Source organism: Medicago sativa, chromosome 3 (genome assembly GCF_051527215.1).
Source record: "Medicago sativa cultivar Bolivia chromosome 3, Bolivia_mono, whole genome shotgun sequence".
Classification (NCBI taxonomy): domain Eukaryota; kingdom Viridiplantae; phylum Streptophyta; class Magnoliopsida; order Fabales; family Fabaceae; genus Medicago; species Medicago sativa.
The window spans coordinates 70,739,887-70,765,800 of record NC_140751.1 but is presented as its reverse complement, the minus strand read 5'-3'; the positions used below and the strand labels follow the sequence as shown (position 1 = coordinate 70,765,800).

The following is a 25,914-nucleotide window of genomic DNA, read 5'->3' as shown; positions in this document are numbered from 1 at the left end:
TTTAATTGATTGTGTGTGCAAAATTAATTAACTCTAATTGTAAATACTCATATCATCAGTTTGTTAAAAATTAGTTTAGTTAAAATACTCTATCATTCTTGATATTGGTAAAAGTTAGTTTAGTCATTGACAACTTATCTCATGCGTTTGTTAAAAATTAGTTTAGTGAAAATACTCTATCATTCTTGATATTGGTAAAAGTTAGTTTATTCATTGACAACTTATCTCATGCATTTGAGTTAATTCTGAAATTTTAAGAGCTAAACCCCGGGGCAAAAAGACAACACAAAGTAAAAAAAACTTAATTTAAGAGTTAATGACTTATTTATTTTATTGTAAAAATTAGTAGCCACACACATTCCTCTTTTCTTTCAATTGTCACGTGATTCACTTTTACAGATTCCTCTTTCCTTCTCTTCTTGCTTCTTCCAAAACACTAATTTTCATTTATAATTTTTTTTATTTCTCTTCTCTTAACACAACAAACCAGAAGCTCTCTTCTCTCTCCCACCATCACTATTGTAGCTTTGCATGCCAACAGTTCTACCTTTATTTTCCAACGCCATCTCAACCATTGCTCTTCTCTCATCAAGATTTACCTTACTCACTTAATAGATTGTCATACCATAATTTCTATGCTGGAGATCCGCATCTTTCCGATTTGGTTAAGCAATTTATTCATCTTCTTTTGTATTTATCTTTAGATTTGGTTAAGTTTCTTATTTTTTTCCCTAAGTGTGTTATATGTGGTTTGATTTTTCTTTATCTTTTCTCTTTGAGTTTTTTTTTCTTTTCAAATCTGTCCTTTCTTACATGCTTCTCTACATTTTTGTTGAATTTCTGTGTGAAATTTATTCTTTGTACACGGGCAAATAATACCATTGAGAGCTTAAGCATAAAATCCTCTTACAATATGTGGGCTTGCTTAGTACGCTAATGTGAAGTTTTTTTTCTTTTCATGCTGAACATTTAAAAAATAATTGATATTTAAAAGAAAAATAATAATGAACTACAATACTTGAAATAAGCTGTCATATATCTATGCACCTAAGGCACCTAACTCTACTTTCATAGATCTCTTAATACTAAAACCAAAGGCGTTACTAATATCTATGGCTTTTTCTCTCCATTCGTTCATCCAACATTTCCTCCAAACAAAAGCTCAACTATTCAATTATTTTTGTTCAGTATTCAATTGATTAAGGAACGAAGCATTGAATTAACTCTCTTCCCCGTCATTTATTTATACATGTACTCTAGTTTGTTATTTTTGTAGATCAATTCATCTGTTTTAGCTATTTTCAGATCTGCAAAATTCCTTTTTGTTCTGCAAATAAAAAACAGACCTTTTTAGCTATTAGTATCAGATATGAAAACATCCCAAATCCCTTTTTTGTAGAACCTTTTTTACTGCAAATTCCTTGAAGACCTTTTTAAAGGTTATTATTTGTACATGCAAAAATCATACCAGAATTTTTTTTTACCACATAAGTTCTTCATTTTTTGTCGAATTTTAATTTTTTTAGTAAAAATGGAGAATTTTCTGTGTAACTAAGAAGGTTTTTTTTTTTTTTTAATGGGGTGGTGTCTGGCAATACTCAATAGACTTCAGACGGGTCTTTATCGGTAATGTGTGAGTGGTTACTGGTAGTATGTAAAAAGCATTGAGTGGGAGAGGATGAATGCATGAAACTAAACAACTATATTTTTTATTCAATCTGAAGGAGGCTATGGGATCCGTATTTGTTCTATTAGTTAGTCATAGATCTATGAGATTTCTAGCTTAAGAACATCAAGTTCCAAAATTGGATTGGTTACATGATTTTTTTGTTTGTAGTTTGCTGATGAGACAAGAACTCCATTCAACTTTCCTGCAATAACATTTGTAGATCAAAAAAGATAAGGATGCTGAGGTATTTATTTATAAAATAAAATAACTTTAGATAATCTCACTTGTATCTTTATACACACCACCATTAAACTCCTTTTTTGTTTTTGAAACAATTAAACTCGTTTCTTATGTAGTTATTTTCTTTATTTCTTCATAACAGTATATAATCACATAAGAAAACATATACTAATCAAACTCTTCCCTTTGTTTCTAAGGATGTCTTTCTTTGTAGTTTGTTGAAGTGACAAGAACATCAATTGACTTTCTTGCAACATATCATATTTTCAATTTTATTAGCAACATACAAATACAAGACACTAATTCATCATTTCCAGCAAAAAATTAATACTTAAATGTGTCATTTATTTTGTTGAGGATTTATGTACTAAACTTATTAGTAATTCTCATCATTTACTTACTGATGTTTCCTTTGTTTGTTTGTAGTTTGCTGATGAGACAAGAACTCCATTCAACTTTCCTGCAATAACATTTGTAGATCAAAAAATTGCCGTTGAAGATAAATACAAATAATGAAGATTAGAAAAAGGAGGAGAGGTACATGTTAGATAATAAAAAGTTCTTCTCCACAAATAATTTCTGATAAATTCATAAGTTGGTTCTTCTCCATCTTCTTTATTGTTTTCCCCTTTTATATTCAATGATTCTTCCATAAAAACATAACAGACAAGATTGCTACTTCTTTTGATCTTTATTTTCTCGTGCTTTTTTCCTTCTTACTCTTCCATGGTGATATTCATCATCTTCATTTCTTGTCTATTTATCTGTCCAACAAACAAAGGAAATATTGTTGTGCAAGAACATCAATATATTTGAAGAAGATTGAGTATAGTGTAAAATTTTATTATAGATCTGTATTAATCTACTTATTATAGTTTGGATGTGAATGATTTTTGGTATTTGCCATGTTACGCAGCTGAAGAAAAAAGTAAACTTAGTTTAATATGATGATATGAAGGACATAAAAAAAATGAAGACAATTTTACAAAGGAAAAAGAGTTCACCTTACCCATGTTCTTCTTTTATGGGTCTTCGTCAAAGAAAAAAGTGAACATTTCCTGCAAAATAAGAAAAGAAAATGAAGATTAGAAAAATGGAGAAGATGATGAAATATAGATAAGAAAGGGTGAGAGAAAGAAGAAGAAAGTTGTGAGAGTATTGAATCTTATATAAAAGTGTGTTAGATAATTGATTTAGTTTGAATTTGAATTTCAAATTTTAGAGCCCAAAGTTTGGAAGTGTGAAGATTTTAATTGTACTTTCTCTTACATTAAATTTTTCACTTCTTTGTTTACCGAAAAAATGTTTGTATGTAGTTGGCATGTGATGAATGCAAGCTGTACACCAAAATTGTACTTTGTAAGTCCCCACCAAAAAGAAATGAGCTGAATTTAGTGATGTCACTTTAGTTACTAAAGACTCATTTTACCCCTAAATCTGAGACTTTTGCATTGAAAGGGATAAGGGCATTAATTGGTTTTCCACAAGATGTAAAAGAATTGGCCAAATTTACCCCTAAATCTGGAACATTTACATTAAAAAGGATAAGGGCATAATTTGGTTTTCCACAACATACTCTTTTCTTATATTAAAGGAGATGAATTGACTAAACTTCAAAGCATGTATCCAATATTGCTAGGGCTGTCCCATATTACCATTGCACTAATTTTTAATTACTCCCTCCGTCCCGGAATAACTGACCCATTTTATAAAAAAAAGTGTCTCAAAATAATTGACTCATTTCAATTTTCAATACAACTTTCATCATTCCCAATACAATATAACACTAAATAATACTACTTTTATCATTCCCAATATAATATATTCCATTTTCCCCTTTATTTATACATTTTTCTTAATAAGTGTGAAATGAGCCAAGGGGTCAATTAATTCGGGACGGAGGGAGTAATGTTGAAGAGTCAAATGATCATACTTACTCTAAAAGCCAATTAGGTCAAGCAATTGGCTTAGCCCTAATTCTATGCTAATTTCCCTCCCAAATACTTAATGAAATCGTGCTTTGCAAGCTGACAAGCTGATGGTTACTCATTAAATGCTGTTTCATGATTTGAAATTTGAATTTCAAATCATAATAGCTTTGGTGTTTTCCCTCCTTAGGTGGCTTACCAAGCTTTCACAACAAGCTATGCGGCTCCCTTAAATGCAGAGTCTGAGATGGCGGGTTCCTCCAATTTATTGTGACTTTTCATGTGCAAAATTTGAATTGCCAACTAACAGTCATAAATGCTGATTTCAAATTGCAAATTCTCTCCATTTGTATCTGTCATTTAATGTTGGGCCCCTCTTTTCCACCAATTAATTACTCTATATATTTTCCCCTTCATCTTATTCTTCCCAACCAGCCTTCTCTCTTATTCTTCTCTTTCTCACTGATGCACTTTTTCTCTTCTAATCACAACCTTTTTTCGTTGATTTTTTCTTCCCACATCCCTCAATTTTTTCCTCTCTTCACCACTCCAATCAATTTTATGGCTCCCTCACATTTTCTTTTCGTTTTTTTTCTCATTCATTCAACAAAACTTCCCCTACATTGTTCTATCCTTCTGGATGTTGTGTTATGTGGTCGCTACAGACTCAATCAGAAGGGATAGTAGTTTAAGGCTTTTGTGTTTTGATAGTAATTGGGGTTCTACAGTCTACTCATAGAGGGAATCTTAAACCTATCAAAGGTATGTGTAGTTAGTTTCAGCATGATTTTGAAGGATATTATTTCTGATTTCTGTTCACATTTTCAATTTTGTTTGTCTCTGTATCATATTTTTATTGTTAATTATCAAGATTTAGGCGTGCACATTAATTTCTTTGATTTTCTTTTGCAGATACATGGTATATGTAATGGGCTCTTTACTGTGTTCATTTTCGTTACCTTTTTGTGAAGATTAGCATATCGTATATTATGAAAATTTGATTGAAATCATTGATACATTTTCAACATACAAAAATGAGTATAGGACAAAAATCATAGAAAATTAAGCATTTTTCTTCTTGAAGTTTTCTGTTAATCAAGTGTCAGAATCGTCAACATATTAGTGCTTTATTATTTGAGATTTTAATGTCGAGAGATTGTAGTTTCGTTCGAGCTTTATATCAGGAAAATGATAGATATAAAAGCAACATAAACTCAAAGATTGGTTTATTTGAATTAATAATCCAATTGTTGAACATTTTTACAGATCATTGCAACAGCGTGCATGTTCCTTGCTAGCAAGGTCAAAGAAAGTCGTTGTCATTTAAGGGATATAATTTTTGTTTCCAATTAGATGATTCATGAGAAGGATCCTGCAGCTGCACAGAAGATAAAACAGAAGGTGTTTTATTACTTATTGTGCCATTCTGATTTCTCAGTTTATCTGTTGGCTTATATTTCTGCTTTGTTTCCAATTAGATGATTCATGTCCCTTTCTCTTTCTTACTGATCCCCTCTACCTCTCTCATCTGCTTCGGCAATTGCTCAGCAAGGAGCAACTCAACAATTCAAATTTGAACTTGAGTTTTTTCCTATCACGGCCCACTGATGACAATGCTCAGCGCAAGGCAGTTTGGCAGTCACACCTAAAGCTTTACTCAATTTTGTTTTGGGTTGTGAGTTTCTGTTGTATAGAATTTCTAATATGAGATGATGTTTTTTTGTATGTTTTCTCATGATGTTAGCAGTATATCAATATATGATCAGTATATGTTTAGAGAAGAGGTTTCATAGTTGGAGTTTGTCAAATTTAAAATATAATAACTACTGTAATTAAGGGATGAAAGAAATATTGGCAAGGCTAATGTCCATTCCAAATGAAAGGAGAAAATCAAACTCAATATGTATGGTGTACAACATGAAACAAATATAAGAGGGCTATAATTGTTATAATAGAATTCTTGCATTTCATACTTACATCATTTGCGGTATATACAATGATTCATACAACAAATAGGGAAGGAATTGTTTTGGTATTTGGTTTTGTTATATGGTCTTGGTGGTTGTATCCATTTCCCTCACTCTTGCTTTATTCTGCTACCAATTTAGAATACAAATATTCTTTGTAATGCTAGCAATGACAATAAGAAATGTGTGTGATGCTTTGAAATTTGAATGGGAAAGTTGATTTATCTTTCATGATACTAAATGTGTGTGCCTCCCCATATTTTTGCCCCTAATGACTTGCTTATTCTGCATTTTGTATCATCTGATGGTAGTTGTTGTGCCATGACAGACAAATGCTTTATCATGGATGGTTTTGAAGGAAACTAAAATTCAACAATGTTGTTGAGGAGTCCCTATTTGCTAATGGAATAAGTTGTCATACTTTTTCAATTATTGCTTCTCTTTAGCATGACATAAGCAATATGTTTAATCTAGAGTTGAGTTAATTGCAGACCACGTCTGCAATTTGTGTAAGTTGCTACATAATATTTACCACTTGACTCAAGGGACCGAATGACCAAACGTGGATCAGCCAAGTATCGTGTAAAGAAATTGTTTAGGCATCAAAGGAGATAAAATTCATAGAACCAAGTTTGTATCAGGTTATATATCTTCTCTAAGCAAAATTGTATTATTAATCACTACTCATTGTGTAAGAAACTCTACATGCGAAAAGGTAGTATATAAATGAACTTATATATACAAATAAGGACCTCGATAACCGATAACATTGCTTTGATGTTTTCCTCACTTGAATAGCCGATGATCTGGCTTAAGGACCAACACTTACAGGAATTAATGTCGATATATCTTCTTTTTAAAAAAATAAAAAATAAATAGATTATCATGCTAGCTTCATATCTATTTTCCTCAAAACTGAAAGATATCTATTGAAAGCCTTCATGAAAGATATTCTGTTGAAAGTCTTCACGAAAGATATTTTTCTCTTCGAATAAAAAGAAAGAAATTCATGCTAGCTTTTAATCCTCACTACATGCCTACTTTGTATGCTTTGATCATCCAACTAATAGCAACTGTTGGATAATCCTTTTACTTTGTATCTTTGCTTACTGCCACATATAGATCATAGTACTCAATCGTTCTTATAAAATGTTTTTAATAATATTTCCAAATCAGTGATGTGTGTACTAATAAAACACTTATATGCGTAAATAGATTGGAGAGCCATCAAATGAAAGTCTACAGAAATATTTTATAATTTATGATAATTAATATTGTCTGCAACTCATTTCAATGGTAATACGCTTTTTCCTGACTTATTTAATATCAATGAAAATATAAAATATAACTTATTGATTTCTATTAAAGTGGATAAGACCCGTGCGGAGCACGGGTCGATGGTCTAGTAATAATAAATAAGCTAGTTTATTCCAAACCTATAGTGTGCCTTTTCCCCCCATTTTATTAAAACTTGGTACTTTATATCTTTGGTTGTACCGTCTAGACAGTGACCTTTTTTCCTGAAGGGATGCGTTGGTAGCATCAAACTTTGTCTTCCTTCTTTTTCTTTAGCTCACCTTTCATACTAATCATATCATTAAGAGAATCAACTATTGTGCATCGGTGCTAATATGAGTTGGTTAAACCATACATACAAATGCACTTTGTGCTCAAGAATATTAATACTTGAATGCAATGCTCTATTTTCATACTCCTATGTGAAATGATAAAAGAATGTGAAAGTAATGTATTAAAAAATAATCAATCTATTTTCAATCGACCAGAACCACAAACATATTTTATCTGAACTTACGTCCATGCAAAAGCTACTATTTCTACGGTGATTAAGTACAATATTCGATTTTTATGTTCAAATAACACTGTTCAACGATAACGAGCATAAGTGTAAAATGGTCCTATAAATTCCACTCCCACCTATTTTGAAGTCGGCTAGCTATTAGAAAACAAAATGACACACTTTCCCTCCATCTCCATGTCATGAAATGATTAAAGTTCAAACCAGCTATATATAAGAATCTAGAGACATATACTACACTTCACCACCATGCTGTGACTGTCTCATTGGGACAATCCAACACACAAAGAAACATAGCTCCCCCTTCTCTCTCCCTTTTTATTTTCCATTGAAATTTAAAACCAAACCATACCAAATCAAAACAACTCCAATGAACACACCCTCCTCTCCCCATGTTCTCCTTCTTGTTCCTCCTATAACAATTATCCTTTTCATTTTCATGATGTTTCTTCAAATCCAAACAAGTATTACTTCTTCTCTCTCATCTCCACTACAAAAACCTTTCATATTGCCTTTAAAAGTTCAAACACTACCACATGGCACAATTTCACTTCCAAAACCTTCTTCAAAGCTCTCTTTTCAACACAATGTAACCTTAACAGTTTCACTAACACTAGGCTCACCCCCACAGAATGTTACCATGGTCCTCGACACAGGGAGTGAACTCTCATGGCTTCATTGCAAAAAACTTCCAAATTTAAACTCCATTTTCAACCCCCTCCTTTCTTCTTCTTACACCCCCACCCCATGCACCTCACCCATTTGCACAACCCGAACCCGAGACTTCCCTGTACCCGTTTCATGTGACCCGAAGAAACTCTGCCACGCTACAATCACCTATGCTGACTCCACCTACATTGAAGGAAACCTCGCCACTGAGACTTTCTTCGCCGGTGGGTCAGCACAACCCGGAACCATATTCGGGTGTATGGATTCCGGGTTCAGCTCAAATTCAAATGAAGACTCCAAAACAACCGGGTTAATGGGTATGAACCGTGGGTCTCTCTCATTTGTGACCCAAATGGGATTACCCAAATTCTCATATTGCATCTCCGGCAAAGACTCCACCGGCGTGTTGCTTTTCGGCGACGCGAATATCAAGTGGGTCGGGCCATTGAAATACACACCAATGGTAAAAATCACAACCCCATTACCCTATTTCGATCGAGTCGCATACACTGTGCAACTGGAGGGAATACGGGTCGGGAAGAAGATGCTCCAATTACCAAAAACAATTTTTGCACCGGATCATACCGGTGCGGGTCAGACAATGGTGGATTCGGGTACACAGTTCACGTTTCTTTTGGGACCAGTTTACACTGCTTTAAGACAAGAATTTGTAGAACAAACAAAAGGAGTGTTGACCCTTTTGGAAGACACGAATTTTGTCTTCCAAGGTGCAATGGATTTGTGTTACCGTATCGGGTCGGGTTCGGTTCTTCCACCGTTACCGGCGGTGACACTTGTGTTTGAAGGGGCGGAGATGAGTGTTTCAGGGGAGAGACTATTATATAGAGTAGCTGACGTGGCATTAAAAGGGAATAATAATAATCATAGTAATGATTTGGTATATTGTTTCACGTTTGGAAATTCAGATTTGTTGGGAATTGAGGCATATATTATTGGACATTATCATCAAATGAATGTGTGGATGGAGTTTGATTTGGTCAACTCTAGAGTTGGATTTGCTGATACAAAATGTGAACTTGCAAGTCAACGACTAGGTATGTAGGTTTTTTGTGTTTGGTAAGTTAAGTCATTGGCCTTTTTTGGATTCTTTGGAACAATCTTCAAACACATGTGGCCTACAATTGTGGAGATTAATTTTATGGGTAGGTCATGGATCTGTGTGTGTGTTGCAGATAGGTTAGGTAAATACTTCATACCAGTTGTCCTAGTTTTGTTGTTTTATTATTGATTTCTTTGTTAGTTAGTGTCAAAGACAATTTCAAATTTCTTTTGTTCTAATGTTATTGATGATGATGATGATATTTATCTAGAGGTTCTTATTCTATGATGGGCAATTGTACAGTTTGCTCAAGTTGAGTTGCGGGTGCTATAGTATTGGTAAATTCTAGTGATAATAATTTTAAGAATTAGTGTAACCACAATAATTGTATTGTATCAAGCTGTCATTGAAAGGGATTTTTATATGGACTTTCTTGGTAAAGGGTTGATATTAGAAAAAAATTAACATGTTAAATTTCATTTTCAATTTTTACTATTTCTAACAAAATATTTCTTTTGAGGAAGGAAAATTTTAATAAGTGATATTGTGTTGAAAAATTGTGTATATTCAATATTTTTTTTTATGGATACAAACTTATGTCATGTCATTGGCAATAGGTTATTCAATATAATTATGGATAACATCAAAATTATATATTTTTAGAGGAATAACATCAAAATCATGAACATATACATATGTAGCATCTCTAGTTAGCTAAAGAGCTACTACATTAGATCGTCTCTTGATGAATTCTATCAAAGATTTCGAACTCAAAGTAAACAAACAACCAATACAATCATAAATAATAAATAAAATTAGATTTTTTTATTCATATAAAAATCAGAATCAAACTCGAAATTATGTTATTGAAGCCAAAACTACCAATTTATTGAATAGATAACGACTATTTTAAACTTTTGTAAAGCTTCACTTAGCTCTACATAAAATTTTAAAAGAAGTTTTAAGCGAAGATAAGCAAACAATGTTGCTCAAATGTTAGCCAGAACACCCCAAATTTATGACCATATATCATCTTGTAATATAACCATAGTTAGAAATACAATGAATTAGTTGTGTTTTTGCTAAAAAAGAAAATACAATTTGTTGTTTATGATTTCATTAATCTTAGGTAAGATCTTAGCATGACTTTAAAGTGTGTTATAGAGATGTAGAGAAAATTTGTAAAAAAAGCTATTCAAATCACTCGTTTTTTCTTATTTATTTATTAATCCTCTAAATTTTAAGCAAAGAGACTTTGTTAATCCGAAGTTAAGCAAAATCAAACCCTATTTTTTTGTTTTTTGTACAAAAAATAGGGCAGAACCCAAAATCAAACTCTAATTCTTTCAAACGATTCATCACTTTAATAAAGTTCATTAACCATTTAAACGATTAATCATCCCCTTGTTCAATGCACCATCTTCTAATCTTGAAGATTCACTTGTCTCCCTTACCACCCCTCGTTGCACACACCGAACCAAACCTTTTCCTTACCACAATTCCTTTACCCCACATTCTTTCACCTCGATCCCCGACCTTTATTATGCAAATCAAAGTATGATTGTTGCAAAAGCAACTTGTAAATATTTATATAATCACGCTTTCAAATATAAATTATTTAAGCATATACTCATAAAAACACGTAATTATTAAATACATATTTCATTTCTTTTTTCTTTCACACTTTTTTTTATTTATGTGTGCGCTTAAATGAATATTGTTTAGGTATCTGATCAAACAAATATATCTCATTTCTGCCTTACTCATGCTGTACGGATGCACAATCACTCAATTTGACCATCCTATTAGCTTGTAATGATTTCATAGGACCCAATAGGATGAGTTATCTAATCTAATCTTTATAAAACGCATACTAAGGGGGTGTATTGGATTAGGATTTTAAAGGACAATTTTTGCTTAAAAAAGTCTCAAAGATTTTAAAAGATTTTGTAGGATTTTAATGACTTTCATGATTTTAAAAAACTATCAGGATTTTCAATTTGGATTTCAATGGATTTACATCATAAGATTTTAAATGATTTTAAAGGATTTTATGGATTTATAAGATTCCAAAAGATTTTATAAATTTTAAGGACTCATTGAAAAGAAATGATTACAACACACTCTCTATCATAATATTTTCAATTCATACTCTTATTTTTTTATTTTATTTTTATGAGAGATAGAGAGAGAGGGGGGAAGAGAGGAGGGAGAGAAGGGAGAAAAGAGAGGGAGAAGAGAGAGAGGAAGAGCGAAGGGAGAGAGAGAGAGAGAGAGAGAGAGAGAGAGAGAGAGAGAGAGAGAGAGAGAGAGAGGGAGAGGGAGAAAAGAGAGGAGAGAGAGAGACAAATAGAGAAGGGAGAAGAGAGAAGGAAGAAGAGATAAGAAAGAGATAGTAAACTTTTAAAGAAAAACAATCCCAAGAAATCTTATGTCTTCATGAAAGACTTTTTCTTGTTAAAATATCACAAGAAAATCCCACAAAATCCATCAAAATCTAATTTATTAAACAATCCTTTGAAATTTGAATGATTTTGCATACCATGAGACTTTTTTTAAGTGATGAAAAGTCTTGATTGAATACCTCAAGACTTTTTTAAAATGACAAAGAATCTTGATTGAATACCACAAGACTTTTTTTAAATTGCAAAAAGTCTTGATTGAATACCACAAGACTTTTTCATAATTAAAAAGTCTTTTAAAATCTCTTAGAATCCTAATCCAATACATCCCCCTAAGTTAACTATTATTATTTTTCTGAAATATACTAAGTTAAGTATTATTTAAAGATAAAATTATTTGAAATAATTACAATATAGAGTATCTAGTATTATTTAAATATTAATATAAACAAAAAATTATAGTTTTTTTTTTTGACAAAAAAATACAGATTGACATCAAAATTTGTAAAAGTTTTTGTTGAGGAGCAGTAATAATTTGTAAACGTTAGTTTTTTTTTGACAAAAAAAATACTAATTGACATCAAAATTTGTAAAAGTTTTTGTTGAGGAGTAGTAATAATTTGTAAAAGTTAGTTTGTTCCTTTTTTTTTAACAAATTTTTTTTATTTTTTTTAAAGATTTTTTAACAACATTTAAAAATCCTTCAAAAAAAACAACATTTAAAAATATTTTTATTAAATTTAATTTCATGCGGACAATATTGATAGCCATGCATTTTACCGAACCAAGACACATACGAAAAATACGTGGCTGTTGAACAATAAAAGAAGCGAAAACTTCACCGATTCTCGTGATCTTCAACCTCGAATCGAATCGAATCGAATCCAGAGAGCGAAGAAGATCAGATTCATTTCTCAATTGTAATCCAAACTCCGTTTCCGATCAGATTCAGCTTTTGTTCCTCGTCAATTTCCGTAAGTCTCCATTCCCAAATGCTTTCTCTCACACGCCACCAATTCCATTTTCAATTTCATCTCCTCAAAATGTTCCTGCTATGTTTTCACATTTTTCTTTGTTGATTGATTCGTTTATTTCTTGTTGTTATTCGCTTGAACGCGATTTTAAGATTTAATTAGGGTTTTTAATTAAGTTTATTATGAATAATCTGCGGTTTGTTGATGTTGTGATACGATTGTTTGTTATTTTCTTGAATTTTGTAAATTTTGCAATCGTTTATCATGCTTGAAGTGGTTTGGCTCCTAGGTTTTGATTTTTGCTGCATTTTGAGGAAAATGGTTTAAGGATCACTAAATGGAAGCTTAGTGTTTTTGTTTGATTAGAGGATCCGCGATTTGTTAATGTTGTATGATACTTGCATAATGAATGGGTGCAGGGAGTTTTTGATCGATGTTATTTTCTTGAACCTTGCAATTGTGTAATCTTCGATAATGCTTGAAGCGTTTTGGTGTGTTTGTAAGGAAAATGGTTTAAGGACCACTAAATGGAATTGAAGTGTTTGATTATGTTAGTTTATGGCCATATGGTAGTTGTTAGGGATTAAAATTAGAGTAGGTGAATCTTGTTCTGTTACTCATGCCTAAAATAAGGGGAAGATTTTTATTTGTTTTCTAACTGTTGTGCAAAAGATAGTAACCGTGAATTTTCATCAATGCTGAGCAGAATAACAGAAATGTGTTTTGGATATTAGGACCAACGTTTTCTTAACTATTCTTCTCAAATGATGTGTGTTTTTATTTTATTTTGATGACAAAGATTTCAGATAAGTGATGATAGGTTTAGTATGTGTGGTATGTCGTATACTCTATATAATTATTTGGCATTTTTGTTTTGTTTTTTTTTTCTTCCCGATTATATCCGCTCTGTGATTCCTGTTGAATTTCATCCTCAAGCATGTGTTTAGTGTTGCTTTCTTGTTTATTGACTACCATCTTATTTGATATTTCAGAATATCGGAAGGTTTTAGTTATTGATTCTGGCTTGATTTATAGTCAACCTATGAAGTTTTAATTCAAGTTTAGAGCCATGAGTTTTGTTTTTCGAGGAGCAAGAGCTGATATAGAAAATGGGTTTCCAGGATTTATACCTGAGAGGCGTGCATTGGTATGTTATACTGTGTGTATCATTTATTGTTTCTGTGTTATCACAGCTGACCAATGTATTATTTTGTACTGATTACAATCTTTTCTTCAGCGTGTTCATGCAGCACGTCCTAGTAATTCCAACTCACTCACTTTTCTCGTAACAGGTATGTTCTTGAATTAAGTTTCTTATATAATTTGTTGTATAGATAATATCCTTTTCTGTGTTTTCTTCGATGTTTCCATTGACAACTTACTCTGTATATATTTCAGTTCTCCTGTTATTCATGATACTGAACTCTCACCAGATGTCACCAAATTTTCTGGTAAGGTCTTCTGTATCTAAACAAATGATACACATTTTATCAAGGAAAAAAAATGAAATTGTTAATGTCATCTATGATTTATGAGCTGTTCATTCTGTTTGCAGCTCTGGCTGGTGCTTGGTGTTTTCTTGATGGCTACAATGCTAAGGATGTATGCAACATGTCAACAGCTTCAAGCACAAGCCCAAGCTCATGCAGCAGCAGCCAGTGGCCTTCTTGGCCACACAGAACTACGATTGCATATGCCTCCATCGATAGCACTTGCAAGCCGAGGGCGTCTGCAGGGTCTCAGACTTCAGCTGGCACTTCTTGATCGGGAGTTTGATGATCTAGGTTTGTATGTTCTTTTCATAATATAAATTATTACTTCGTTTCACATTTGAAGTTTTACAACTTTCTGAAATTCAAATTTGTTGAAGTTAATTTGTGTTCACTACTCTTCAAGTGTGTTATATAATATTCCTTATTCAGTTTTTTTCTTCTTTTTCAAATTTCAGATTATGAAACTTTAAGAGCTCTGGATTCGGATAATGTTTCTACTGCACCTTCTATGACTGAGGAAGAGATAAATGCTCTTCCTGTCCACAAATACAAGGTTTCTGGTCCCCAAAAGTAAGTAATCTGTCAGATCAATTGTTATTACCTCCCTTTAAATGGATTTTGACATTCTAAAACAAAAATTAACTCTATTTTGTAGATATTTTCTTACCCCATCCCCGAAAAGTGAAACTCACTATTGCCATGTCATAAATCAAATTGAAAATTCATATGTGAGGGTAAACAAGTAAAGGCATATAAAGAAACTATGTTATTTGATCATGACTGATAATGATATATTGATCGATGACATGGAAATGCTGATTTTCACTGGCATGTTATTTCGATTAAGAACTTTGGTACCTTTAGTGATGCCTATTATTACTCTATGTCGTGTAGTCATTTTATCTGGCAATATGAAGAGGTTCTTAAGCTGTACTTTCAATATTAGTGAGTAGTGACTGACAGGACATGTGAAAGCTTTATATATATATTTTGGATAATTAACTCGGTTATTTCTATATTGAAAGAGAAACATGGTTAAGCTGTTTAAATAATTTTTAAGCTGTTTTAAAAAGTTAGTTATCTTGAAGAGCATGTTGGAATAAGCTAAAAACAACTTATAGTCATAATCATAAGCTCTCCTAAACAGTCAAACAAGTGCTTATATTAGTAGATTAGCCAAAATAGGCGTTCATAAGCCAATCCAAACACAATCTCGCTCTCTCTCTGTCTCTCTCTCTCTCTGTGTGTGTGTGTGTGTGTGTGTGTATATATATATATACCAGCTGTTAAATTATAACTACCCATTATCTTTTATTATTAGCATCAAATATTGTATATATAGCATTAATCTTGACACACACAACCCACTTGGGTTGGCCTGGTGGTATTGGCTTGGGTCTTGGGAGTGTGCTCCTCCGCAAGGTCTCAGGTTCGATTCTCTCTGGTGCCAATTTGGGTGGGCTATTTAGCTTCTTCAAAAAAAAATCTTGACACACACACACACACACACACACACACACACACACACACATATATATATATATATATGGGAGGATTTGCTAGAACACACCCACTAGTTTTAATGCTATATATACAATATTTGATGCTAATAATAAAAGATAATGGGTAGTTATGATTTAACAGCTGGATAAATAAAATGCATGATATATTTTTTTATGGGTTTAGATTCAAGGTTATTAATAGTGTAGAATATTCAAGTATTACATAAACCAATCTGCCCTCACACAGACACACATAGATAATGTTACTATATTTACAAATTTATGGAATTTACATGCCCTAAAATAATGGGTAGTTATGATTTAACAGCTGGATAAATAAAATGCATGATATATTTTTTTATGGGTTTAGATTCAAGGTTATTAATAGTGTAGGATATTCAAGTATTACATAAACCAATCTGCCCTCACACAGACACACATAGATAATGTTACTATATTTACAAATTTATGGAATTTACATGCCCTAAAAAAAATTATATTACTGATTATTTGACAAGCTGTTTTTGCTTACAGAAGTAGTTCCTCAATGCAACAAGCAACGCCTTCCACTTCGGCTGAGGTATCATCTACATCTTTTTTTCTATTTTTTTTTTCTTTCTATGTTTCCCTTCCATTTTGTCTAGACAAGTGAATTAGATTGCATCTCAAGATAACTTTGCTGATTCTTTGAGGGTGTAGTTTTATGCATGTTATTACTTATTACTGTGGTCTCCCCGTGTAATATCCCTGGCGGTACAGGGAAGTGCTTATAATCTGTAAATGGTTTTTTTGTATGATGGTTTTAAAATAAATAGCACATTTATTCGTGTTGAGCTTGTAGACTTGGAAAATATGCCATTCTATTATTTTCTTGAATGTCATTTTATCATTTATATAGATTATTGTGGCTATGTTCATTGTATTAAGTCTTGGGGATTTTCGACCACTTGATGTTCCCATATGGGAGTTAAGTAACAAAATGATCAGACGAGTATACAACATTATTTATTTTCTTTACTGTCAAATTACAATCTTTTCATTTAGATTGGAGTGGCAGGTTTTCATGATTCATTTCTTTTCGTTTGTGGCAGAAGACACAGGATAATTCAAATGCGGTTGGAAACTCGAAAGCCTCTGATGATGAGCTCACTTGCAGTGTATGCTTGGAGCAAGTTAATGTTGGAGATGTACTTCGTAGCTTGCCCTGCCTGCATCAGGTCTGTTTCATTGCTTAGAGTTGTAACTTTTTAACAATTAATTTGTTTCTTATTTGTTCAATGATATACTGTGCCAGTTCAACTGAATCATCTCTGCTAATGTTCATCTAAATCACTAATATATACAAGAAGTTAAAGCGTGTATTCTTTGTGTATTAGCACACATTCTGATACTGATTATGTGATAAGAAAATCTGGAGCGTTGGCATCTAACATAGGGTTTACATAGGGTGGACGTATGCACATGCTCTCTCTCGCACACTCACTAAAAGCAATAGTCACTTAACTTAATGAGAATGAAAAGCAGATTTTTTAATATCAAATTTTTTGATCTTCATTTTTCGCTGCGAAAAACAAAAGTGTAGTTCAAATCCTATAAAATTTTACTTGTAGTTGAAATTGGTTGTGCAAACTTAGCTATTGACCTTTTTTGTAGCATTGCCCTTGTTTTGAAAAGCATTTTACTTTGGATGTTCCATTATGAGCTTGAGTTTACCTATTGAAAAGGCACCTGAACACTATTTTTTTTTGTTCCGAAGGAATGAATGATTTCTCCCGTTTAGAATCTAGAAACTGATTTTAGTAGTTTAGTATATTTAAAACATTTATGTTCATCAAAGTTGTGTAGATATCTGACTTTACATGGTGTGTGCCTCCCCTAATCTAGTTTTTTCCTTGCCCAAAAAAGTTGTGTAGATATTTTCAGCCACATTAAATCAACATTATTGACTGTTGCATTAAGCAGTCAAGCAATTCTAAGTATATAAAAACCTCATGGTTGATACTTTGTCGATAATTTTATCTCAATGTGCTACTGATGCCGTTTATTTGTTTTTATCTTGTAGTTTCACGCTAGTTGCATTGATCCCTGGCTGCGGCAACAAGGGACTTGCCCTGTCTGCAAATTTCGAGCAGGATCTGGGTGGAATGACAGTGGACATAATGATATTGCGGACATGGTTTGAGTACCTCGTCTAATTTTTAATTATGATTTTGTGATCATAATAATCTATTATGACTGAAACTCACTCGTCATGTATCAATGTTTGTAGCTTGTGACTTGTTTTCTTGTAATTACCCTGACGTAGGGATTTGAGGAATAGTTAATACCGTCTAACAACTATAGATGTTATACATTTTGTTTCCTATAGATTACCAAGTTTGTCAGGTCGCTATGTAAAACCAAACAGCAAGTACAAACTTAATTTTAATGCCTTGTACTGTTGTACATTTATACTCTGTTTGCGAGTCCTAAGTTTGCTTTACTTTTACCTTTTCCCTTCACCTTTCTTGGCTTCTAATTTTGCTTGCGCACGTGCCATAGCAATTTCTTCTCCTCTTTGGCAGCAGCTAACTCTGTTTTTCAACTCCCTATTTTTGTTCACAAGGCATCATATTCCTCATCAATAGAAAAGTTACATTACATCCAAAGCAAACAAAAGATCGTGGTTTACATTGCAGAAGAGCATACAATCTGTATCATCTAATTTATATTATTTCTCCGTCGCCACGAAGTTAATATTCCTAACTTTATATTTATGATTAGAAGTGGGAATAAGCTAGGTTACGTTTTGTAAAGTCTGCGCCTGATCTGTCTTTCAGATGTTAGACATGAGTTCGATTTATTAATTATCATAGGTCAATTTTTAAGGTAAGCATAGGTCTAAAAATTTGTTTATATGACATCATATTTAAATTTTAATTTATAATAACGCAATTAAATGTCAAAAAATTTTGCAGGTCAATATTTTTAAATTACTGAAAAGGTTAGTAACTCTGGATTAAAAACGAAGTACAAAATTTAATATTATAATAGTAATTGAACATATAATTTATATATTTACTAAAGTAGACCTAAAATGTTTTTTCAGTGGCTTATAGTTTAACCTTGTTCATTTTTTAATAAAAAAATACTGTTTATTTTCTCATCCTATGAGCTTCTTGTGTGTCTTATACAATCAGGATTATAGAATCTTAATGGCATTAACATCTCATAAAAATATCCAAAAACACGTTGAAACATTTCGGATTTTAGAACCTGAATAAGGCGCACGAGAAACTCATAGGGTGAGAAAAATAATGGCAAAAAAGATATGGTTTGGCATGGGTCTGACGTAGGCTAGGTCAGAGGCTCTCTCAGTCATCTTAGTCTATTCTCACTTTTAATATTATTTTCATCACTCTCAATTCAATATATTCCACTTTTCATTTATGATAATGGTGAATGCATCAATACTTGACAAGAACACTTAAAATAATTTTTCTCTTTACTTCACTTATACTACATTTTTCTTAATATATATGAAATGAACAAATAACTCACTTAATATGGGACGAAGGGAGTACTAATTTGCATTGAAATATAAAAATTCAAATTAAATACACATACAAACAAAAAACAGTTTAATAAAATTGATACACAAATTTGACATATTAACTATACTAACAACTTTTTTTAATTGATGAAATTAGCCTTATAATAAGGGATAGATAGAGTAGAAAGATTAATTTGGGTATTAGAATGAGAGAATGAGTAGTTGTAGCAACACTCTCTTTTCAACACTCTTTCAAACACTCACTTCATTATTGGTTTAAATCAAGGTGGGTCTCATACATTGGAAATGAGTTTCACTTAAAGTGATGAGACATACATTAGTTTCATCCAATAAAAGAGTGAGTGTTGAAAAGATAGTCTCCCTAACATTACTCATGAGAATAATTGGGTGGTGAAAAAAATGAGAGGACCCATTTTGGTCTTTACTCATACAAAAACAAGCAAGCTAAAGATCAATATCAATAATAGAACACAAAACTCTTCCCCCGCAGATTCAACTTCAAAACACACAAGATGTCGTCTTCTTGTCCAGCTAAGAAACCAAAACTTGAGAGCACAACAGTAAACCCTAACTGGCTTGAACTTCCCAGAGATGTTACATCAAACATTCTCCAAAGGCTCGGTGCTGTCGAAATTCTCACGAAGGCACGCTATGTGTGTCCTTATTGGTGGAACATTTGCAAAGATCCTTTCATGTGGCGCAAGATTAACATGGGAAGATTTCATCTTTGCTTTTCATCTTTTAACCTTGGTACTCGTAATCTTGATCGTTTGGTCAATCTTTGTCAATATGCTGTTGACCTAAGTTCTGGTCATTTAGAGGAAATTGATATTTATAGTTTTGGTACCGTTGATCTTCTTCAATACATTGCTGATAGGTAATACCCATTTTACTTTCCTATTTTATTTTGTGATTATCATTATTTAATAGGTCGTTTGTTTCTCGGCATCAGTGGAGTGGAAACCCTATGTTTTCAATGATGTTTGGTTTTTTTTTAGTTGTTAATAGCTTGACCACTACCTCTTCCATGAATGATATGTGTAGATCCTATGAATTGCATCATAAGCATGGTAGTCAAAATGTCAATTTGAAGCTTATAATCTTACATTTTTGCGATTATACTTGTTCTCAGTGATTATGAGTATACCCAAAATCTTATTTTGATGGAATCATGCATAATCCACTGATCCTCTCAAAAAGAAAAATGTATAAGCTATGGATCTTTGAAACGATTCTAAGATCATGGTCGCGGTGCTAGAACTACAGAAGACAACTTTATTTGTTGTTTTGTTTGAGATTTACGAGTTTGATTTAACGTCTGAATTACATAAGTATTTCATGTTTTAACTAGGTAGGTGTTATGCAACTATGTTGTTATGTGAGCCATGCTTATGAATTTAAATTTACATAAGTATTTCAAGTGTGATTTAAGGTTTATTTTTTGTCTTACATATGCTATTTTCTATGCATATATTTGAAGTTTATGAATTTTGTATAATCTTACGATCGTACAATTTATGATTTAACTTCCTCTTTTCGATTTTGCTTAAAATCTCGATTTTAACTACCTTGTTCCACAACCTAGATCTTAATCAAATATTGGGGGTCCTTTGATTTTGTTTGATTCTTCATAATTATAATCGCCGTGTTGTATATGTATTGAGTATTCTTTGTACTCTTATTTTGAATTGGAACTCTTCTCTGCTGTTTCAAAAAAAAAACTTGGCCAGGCAAGACAATTCAACAATTTTTTTGCACATGTTTGAAATGTAGAGTTGGGTGTATTTGTATTATATGTACTTAGTGCCATATATTTTATGAACGTATCAGGTATTTTTATGTATTTGGTGCTGTGTAATTTATGAATGTATCATATTTTTAAAGTTGTCATTTCATCATATAAATTTTACAGGGCAAGTAACTTAAGATGCATACGACTTGCTTCATGCCTTGGAGTTTCTGATGAAGGTTTGTGCAAAGTTGCAAAGAAATTTCCCCTGTTAGAGGAAATTGACATTTCACATGGCTTCCAATCTGGGAAATCTCTTGAAGTTATTGGCCAAAGTTGTCCTCTTTTGAGATCGCTAACATTTAACGGGGCGTCATATGGAGGCCGCTTCAAGTGTGATGATGAGGCATTTATTATTGCAAAAACCATGCCTGGGCTACGCCATCTTGATATTCATGGAAACCCTCTCAGTGATGTTGGGTTGCTTGCTATTCTTGATGGATGCCCTCTTCTTGAATCTCTCGACATTGTAGGATGTGATAATCTAGATTTCGATGGAAACTTGGGGGAAAGGTTGCGTAATCAGATCAAAGATTTGCATATTATGGAGTACTATTCAGACCCTTATTATAATAATGTTGAACTGGAGTTTGTATTTTTCGATTCAAGTGGTACTCCTTGTTTTGAAATTGTTGAGAAATTTGCTGATGAGGATGAAGATGAGGATGAGGATGAGGATGAAGATGAAGATGAAGACGAAGACGAAGACGAGGATAAGGATGAGGATGAGGATGAGGACGAAGATGAGGATGAGGATGAGGATGATGATGAGGATTCTGATGCTTAATTTGCAAGTTAAATCAAAGTCTTAAGTAATGAGGATGTTCAATGATCCATTTTTTGGCAAGTCTTTCATTTCCAGTGGAATTTTGAATGGCTTTTATCCTTGAAGAGGGATGTTAATGTTGTTTTCAAGGATTTTTTTGTGGAAGACATTGGAAAGCTTGATCTTTTGTTTCTATGCAATGTAAATGTGTTTAAATTTCTTAGGAACCTTGTATGCATGTGTGGTTGGCATGCTTTATTTTGGTCAATGGTTTATTGACATGCTTTATTAATCTTGTATTTTGTTTTTTTTTATTTGCTTAATGATTCTAGAAGTGGTGTTTTATTTTACTTCTCTTTGAAAACGTCCAAAGAGAGGAACTAAGAATGCAGTATGTCTTCAAACCTTGGTGGTGTTGACAAATGGACTATATAGTGTTGCTTTCATCTACATCTATAAACAATGGATTCATAATGTAAGTACTTTGGTCCTTTTATTTTTTCATGATCCAAACACCCTTAAGATGTCAAGAACTCATTCAGTTTGTGTGTACAAATCTCATGCTGACATGGTTTAGTGCTTTTAGCAGTCAGCACCCATGTACAGTTTCTATGGTCATAAACAGGGAAAACATTCCCCATGTCATATATAATTAGTTAAATCTAATGAAAAATATTATAAATAAGCATTATTATGTTTATAATTGATATTAAAACATATTGGCTAGAATGAACTAACCAATGAGTTCATTACTTGGGAAGATAGTTTAGTTATTTACATGAAAGGAACAATAAAAACGAAGAAATAGAAAACTAATTAATTAACTTATGTCAGATGTACATACAACAACCAATTAACATAATTAGAGAATACCTAAATTTACTGCGAAACAAATTTATCTACTGTCTAACATCCTATGCAATAGCTGTTCGTGGTTCGGTTCAGGAAAAAAACCAAACCGAACTAAACCTTTACAACATTGTGCAAGCGGGAGAGTAGATATCAATGACTTAATATATACCTGTGAGTTGATGAACACTCAAAATAGGTCGTAGATGAACATGATTGGATTTGGATTGACAGTGAGTTCAACAAAGTCGTGGTGTGATTGTGTAAATTCGGCAAACCCACTGTGTATCCAAATATGCACGAAAGAGGCGTGCAAGGGGTTTCTCACACACCAAATGACAATCAATCTCGTTGTGTTTAGTGCATTCATGGAGCTGGAATTTGCAGCAACTACGCATCTGTTTTTATGTACAATAGCAACAACTCCAAGGATGTTTGCCTGTTGATTTTCTCTACATCAAGCTTCTCTTGGTTGGTTTGCTTGTTTTTCTTTCTCATGCACTCACTAGTGATCCTTTGTTCTTCTATTCTTTTTTTTTTTTTTTATTAAGGTTTACTTTTTTCAGTCATTGTAATATTGTCCAATCTCTCATTCTCATGACCTGTTCATTGTGATTTTCTGATTCTGATCAATTTATTAGTCCTTTTAGATTTTATACCATGAAATTAGTATATGTGATTTGATTTTATGTCATGAATCTCGTGATTTTTTCGACCTTGTTCTTCTTAGCAGTTTAAAATTTCTCTATGATCGAGTAACTAGATATGGTTTAAAGTACTCTTAACTAGAACCCTAAAACATAATTTACCGAAGCTTTTATTTTATATAGCATAATATAATTTACCTAAGTTTAATCCACTAAATTCAATTAAATTATTTAAACTTATGCATGCAATGTATTTTTAGAGAATTCAATGAAGCCATGTTGGCTCCTCAATGCAACAAGCATCGCCTTCCACTTCTTCTGAGGTATCACCTACATCATTGTTTATTTTTTTCTATGTCTCCCCTCCATTTGGCCTAAACAAGTGATTTCCATTGCTTCTCGTGATAACTTTGCTGATACTTTGAGGGTATGGTTCTAATCTGTAAATGGTTTTTTTTGGTGTTGGGCTTGTAGACTTCGAGTATACAACATTGTATATTTTCTTTACTGTCAAATTACAATCTTTTCATTTAGTGTTGAGTGGCAGAACACTAAATGCGGTTGTGGCAGAACACACAAGATAATTCAAATGCGGTTGGGAACTCAAAAGTCTCGGATAGTGAGCTCACTTGCAGTGTATGCTTGGAGCAAGTTAATGTTGGAGATTTACTTCGTAGCTTGCCCTGCCTGCATCAGGTCTGTTTCATTGCTTAGAGTTGTAACTTTTTAACAACTAGTTTGTTTCTTATTTGTTTAATGATATATTGTGCTAGTTCAACTGAATCATCTCTGCTAATGTTCATCTAAGTAACTAATATATAGAAGAAGTCAAAGTGTGTATTGGCACACATTCTGAGACTGATTATGTGAGAATAAATCTGGAGTGTTGGCATCTAATGTAGGGTTTACAAAGGGTGGACGTATGCACGTGCTCTCGTGTGCCACACCACACACTAAAAACAATAGTCACTTTGAACTTAATGAGAAAGTAAAGTAGGCTTTCTAGTATCAAGTTTTAATCTTCATTTCCTGCTGCCAAGAATAAAAGTTAGTTCAAATCCTATAAAATTTTGTCTATAGTTGACACTTGAAATTGGATATGAAGCTAAGTGTTAACTTTTTTTTATAGCACGGCCCTTGTTTTGAGTAGTATTTTTCTTTGGATGTTCCATCATGAGCTTGAGTTTATCTATTGAAAAGACACTGAACACTATTTTTTTCATATGGAAAGAATATTTTCTGCCCATTTAAATTCTAGATACTGATTTTAGTAGTTAAAGTATGTTTGAAACATTCATGTTCTTCAAATTTGTGTTCAACATTTTAGTTTTAGGTGAAGTAAATATTGTTACATTAAGAAGTCAAGCAATTCTAAGAAGTATATAAAAACCATACTTGATACTGTGTTTATAATCTTATCTCAATGTGCTACTGATGCCGTTTATTTGTTTTTATCTTGTAGTTTCACGCTAGCTGCATTGATCCCTGGCTGCGGCAACAAGAGACTTGCCCTGTCTGCAAATTTCGAGCAGGATCTGGGTGGAATGACAGTGGACATAATGATATTGCGGACATGGTTTGAGTACCTCGTCTAATTTTTAGTTATGATTTTGTGATCATAATAATCTATTATGACTGAAACTCAACGTTTGTAGCTTATGACTTGTTTTCTTGTAATTATCCTGACGTAGGGATCTGAGGAATATTAGAATACCGTCTAACAACTATAGATGTTATACATTTTTGTTTCCTATAGATTACCGTGTTTGTTGGGTCGCTATGTAAAACCAAACAGCATGTACAAACTAATTTTAATGCCAGAGTCTTTTTTTTTTTTTTTTTTATGGTGGCTGGGGTTCGAACACCGGACCTTTGCATATTTTATACATTGTCCATATTTTAATGTCCGAGACTAATGCAACGTAGGCCATCCTGAGAATACACAATTAACGATTAATAAAGTTATTTTGGTAAAATATTATTTCCTTAAAATATGTGATAAATTATTCCTTAAACTATTTATAAAGAGTAAGTTGTGGGTTGAAACGGATATTCTCCTTGCAATTATGTCCTTTGGCAACTTTTACATGACCTAAAATGAAGTGTTCACAAAAAGAAGAAAAATATAGATTTAAATTGGTTTCTCACAAATTTCTCGATGTCCAATTCATCCGTAAAAAAATCTTACCAAAATTAGTCAATGACATTTTCATGCGAGAAAAAATTAGTACCCCTATTGTAATGGTAGGAGATCACTTTCAGTTATACTAGAGATCTTGAGTTCGAATCAATACAAGGGAATGCAACAGTGTTAAATCTTTTTAGGAGAACTTTGTCATTCATTGTGGTCCTATCCGACTCGAGGAATTAACATCTGCAGTTGCACACAGAGAATATCATGTTCACATACATAACTCAAAATTGTGAGGACCAATTTTGGTCTCATACAAGAAGAAGCTAAAGTGCAAAGCATGTGTCTGACAAAGATTCTTCCCCCGTTGTTTCAACTTCTAGACAAACAAGATGTCTTTTTCTAGACAAGCATGTGTGTGGCAACCGCTCAATTGATAAAAATTTGATAGAAAATAAG

At 32.6% G+C, this 25,914-nt stretch overlaps 3 protein-coding genes, 2 long non-coding RNA genes and 1 pseudogene across 11 annotated transcripts; all 6 read left to right on the top strand.

The window, feature by feature from the left end:
- The first annotated feature begins 438 nt into the window (after window positions 1-438).
- LOC146939756 (uncharacterized) lies at window positions 439-3,326 on the top strand. 2 transcript variants are annotated; one of them, XR_015033036.1, is made up of 4 exons: window positions 439-669; window positions 1,838-1,913; window positions 2,336-2,446; window positions 2,826-3,326. It is a non-coding gene; the product is annotated as an uncharacterized LOC146939756 (long non-coding RNA). The 2 variants fall into 2 exon arrangements; XR_015033035.1 differs by lacking the exon at window positions 439-669 and having other exon boundaries at window positions 1,769-1,913.
- A 977-nt stretch (window positions 3,327-4,303) lies between these two features.
- Window positions 4,304-6,430, top strand: LOC146939755 (uncharacterized). Its single transcript, XR_015031762.1, has 2 exons — window positions 4,304-4,599; window positions 5,104-6,430. It is a non-coding gene; the product is annotated as an uncharacterized LOC146939755 (long non-coding RNA).
- Window positions 6,431-7,743: 1,313 nt separating this feature from the next.
- On the top strand, window positions 7,744-9,734 carry LOC146939754 (aspartic proteinase PCS1 pseudogene; annotated as a pseudogene). The gene has a single exon (XR_015033034.1). The product of XR_015033034.1 is annotated as an aspartic proteinase PCS1 pseudogene (transcript).
- A 2,808-nt stretch (window positions 9,735-12,542) lies between these two features.
- SDIR1 (RING/U-box superfamily protein) lies at window positions 12,543-18,173 on the top strand. Of its 5 annotated transcripts, none has more exons than XM_085757491.1 (9): window positions 12,543-12,725; window positions 13,718-13,872; window positions 13,963-14,017; window positions 14,124-14,176; window positions 14,281-14,509; window positions 14,674-14,788; window positions 16,258-16,300; window positions 16,815-16,937; window positions 17,783-18,173. In XM_085757491.1, the coding sequence occupies exons 2-9, from the start codon at window positions 13,795-13,797 to the stop codon at window positions 17,900-17,902; spliced, it is 816 nt and encodes a 271-aa protein (XP_085613617.1). In that variant the 5' UTR covers window positions 12,543-12,725; window positions 13,718-13,794; the 3' UTR covers window positions 17,903-18,173. The 5 variants fall into 5 exon arrangements, with proteins under 5 accessions (XP_085613617.1, XP_085613616.1, XP_085613615.1 ...); XM_085757490.1 differs by having other exon boundaries at window positions 16,812-16,937; XM_085757489.1 differs by having other exon boundaries at window positions 16,255-16,300.
- A 1,493-nt stretch (window positions 18,174-19,666) lies between these two features.
- LOC146939752 (putative F-box/LRR-repeat protein 9) lies at window positions 19,667-22,324 on the top strand. The gene is made up of 2 exons (XM_085757487.1): window positions 19,667-20,150; window positions 21,186-22,324. The coding sequence occupies exons 1-2, from the start codon at window positions 19,786-19,788 to the stop codon at window positions 21,847-21,849; spliced, it is 1,029 nt and encodes a 342-aa protein (XP_085613613.1). The 5' UTR covers window positions 19,667-19,785; the 3' UTR covers window positions 21,850-22,324.
- A 1,416-nt stretch (window positions 22,325-23,740) lies between these two features.
- On the top strand, window positions 23,741-25,062 carry LOC146939751 (E3 ubiquitin-protein ligase SDIR1-like). Its single transcript, XM_085757493.1, has 2 exons — window positions 23,741-24,020; window positions 24,787-25,062. The coding sequence occupies exons 1-2, from the start codon at window positions 23,880-23,882 to the stop codon at window positions 24,904-24,906; spliced, it is 261 nt and encodes an 86-aa protein (XP_085613619.1). The 5' UTR covers window positions 23,741-23,879; the 3' UTR covers window positions 24,907-25,062.
- The last annotated feature ends 852 nt before the right edge of the window (window positions 25,063-25,914 follow it).

Excerpts from the sequence above, each read along its gene's own strand:
- SDIR1 (XM_085757488.1), top strand. The coding sequence starts at position 13,795 with ATGAGTTTTGTTTTTCGAGGAGCAAGAGCTGATATAGAAAATGGGTTT. Across the intron at positions 14,018-14,123 it reads ACTCACTTTTCTCGTAACAG|TTCTCCTGTTATTCATGATA; the intron begins GTATGTTCTTGA and ends TATATATTTCAG. Across the intron at positions 14,177-14,280 it reads AGATGTCACCAAATTTTCTG|CTCTGGCTGGTGCTTGGTGT; the intron begins GTAAGGTCTTCT and ends TTCTGTTTGCAG.
- LOC146939752 (XM_085757487.1), top strand. The coding sequence starts at position 19,786 with ATGTCGTCTTCTTGTCCAGCTAAGAAACCAAAACTTGAGAGCACAACA. Across the intron at positions 20,151-21,185 it reads CTTCAATACATTGCTGATAG|GGCAAGTAACTTAAGATGCA; the intron begins GTAATACCCATT and ends TAAATTTTACAG.
- LOC146939751 (XM_085757493.1), top strand. The coding sequence starts at position 23,880 with ATGCGGTTGTGGCAGAACACACAAGATAATTCAAATGCGGTTGGGAAC. Across the intron at positions 24,021-24,786 it reads GCTTGCCCTGCCTGCATCAG|TTTCACGCTAGCTGCATTGA; the intron begins GTCTGTTTCATT and ends TTTATCTTGTAG.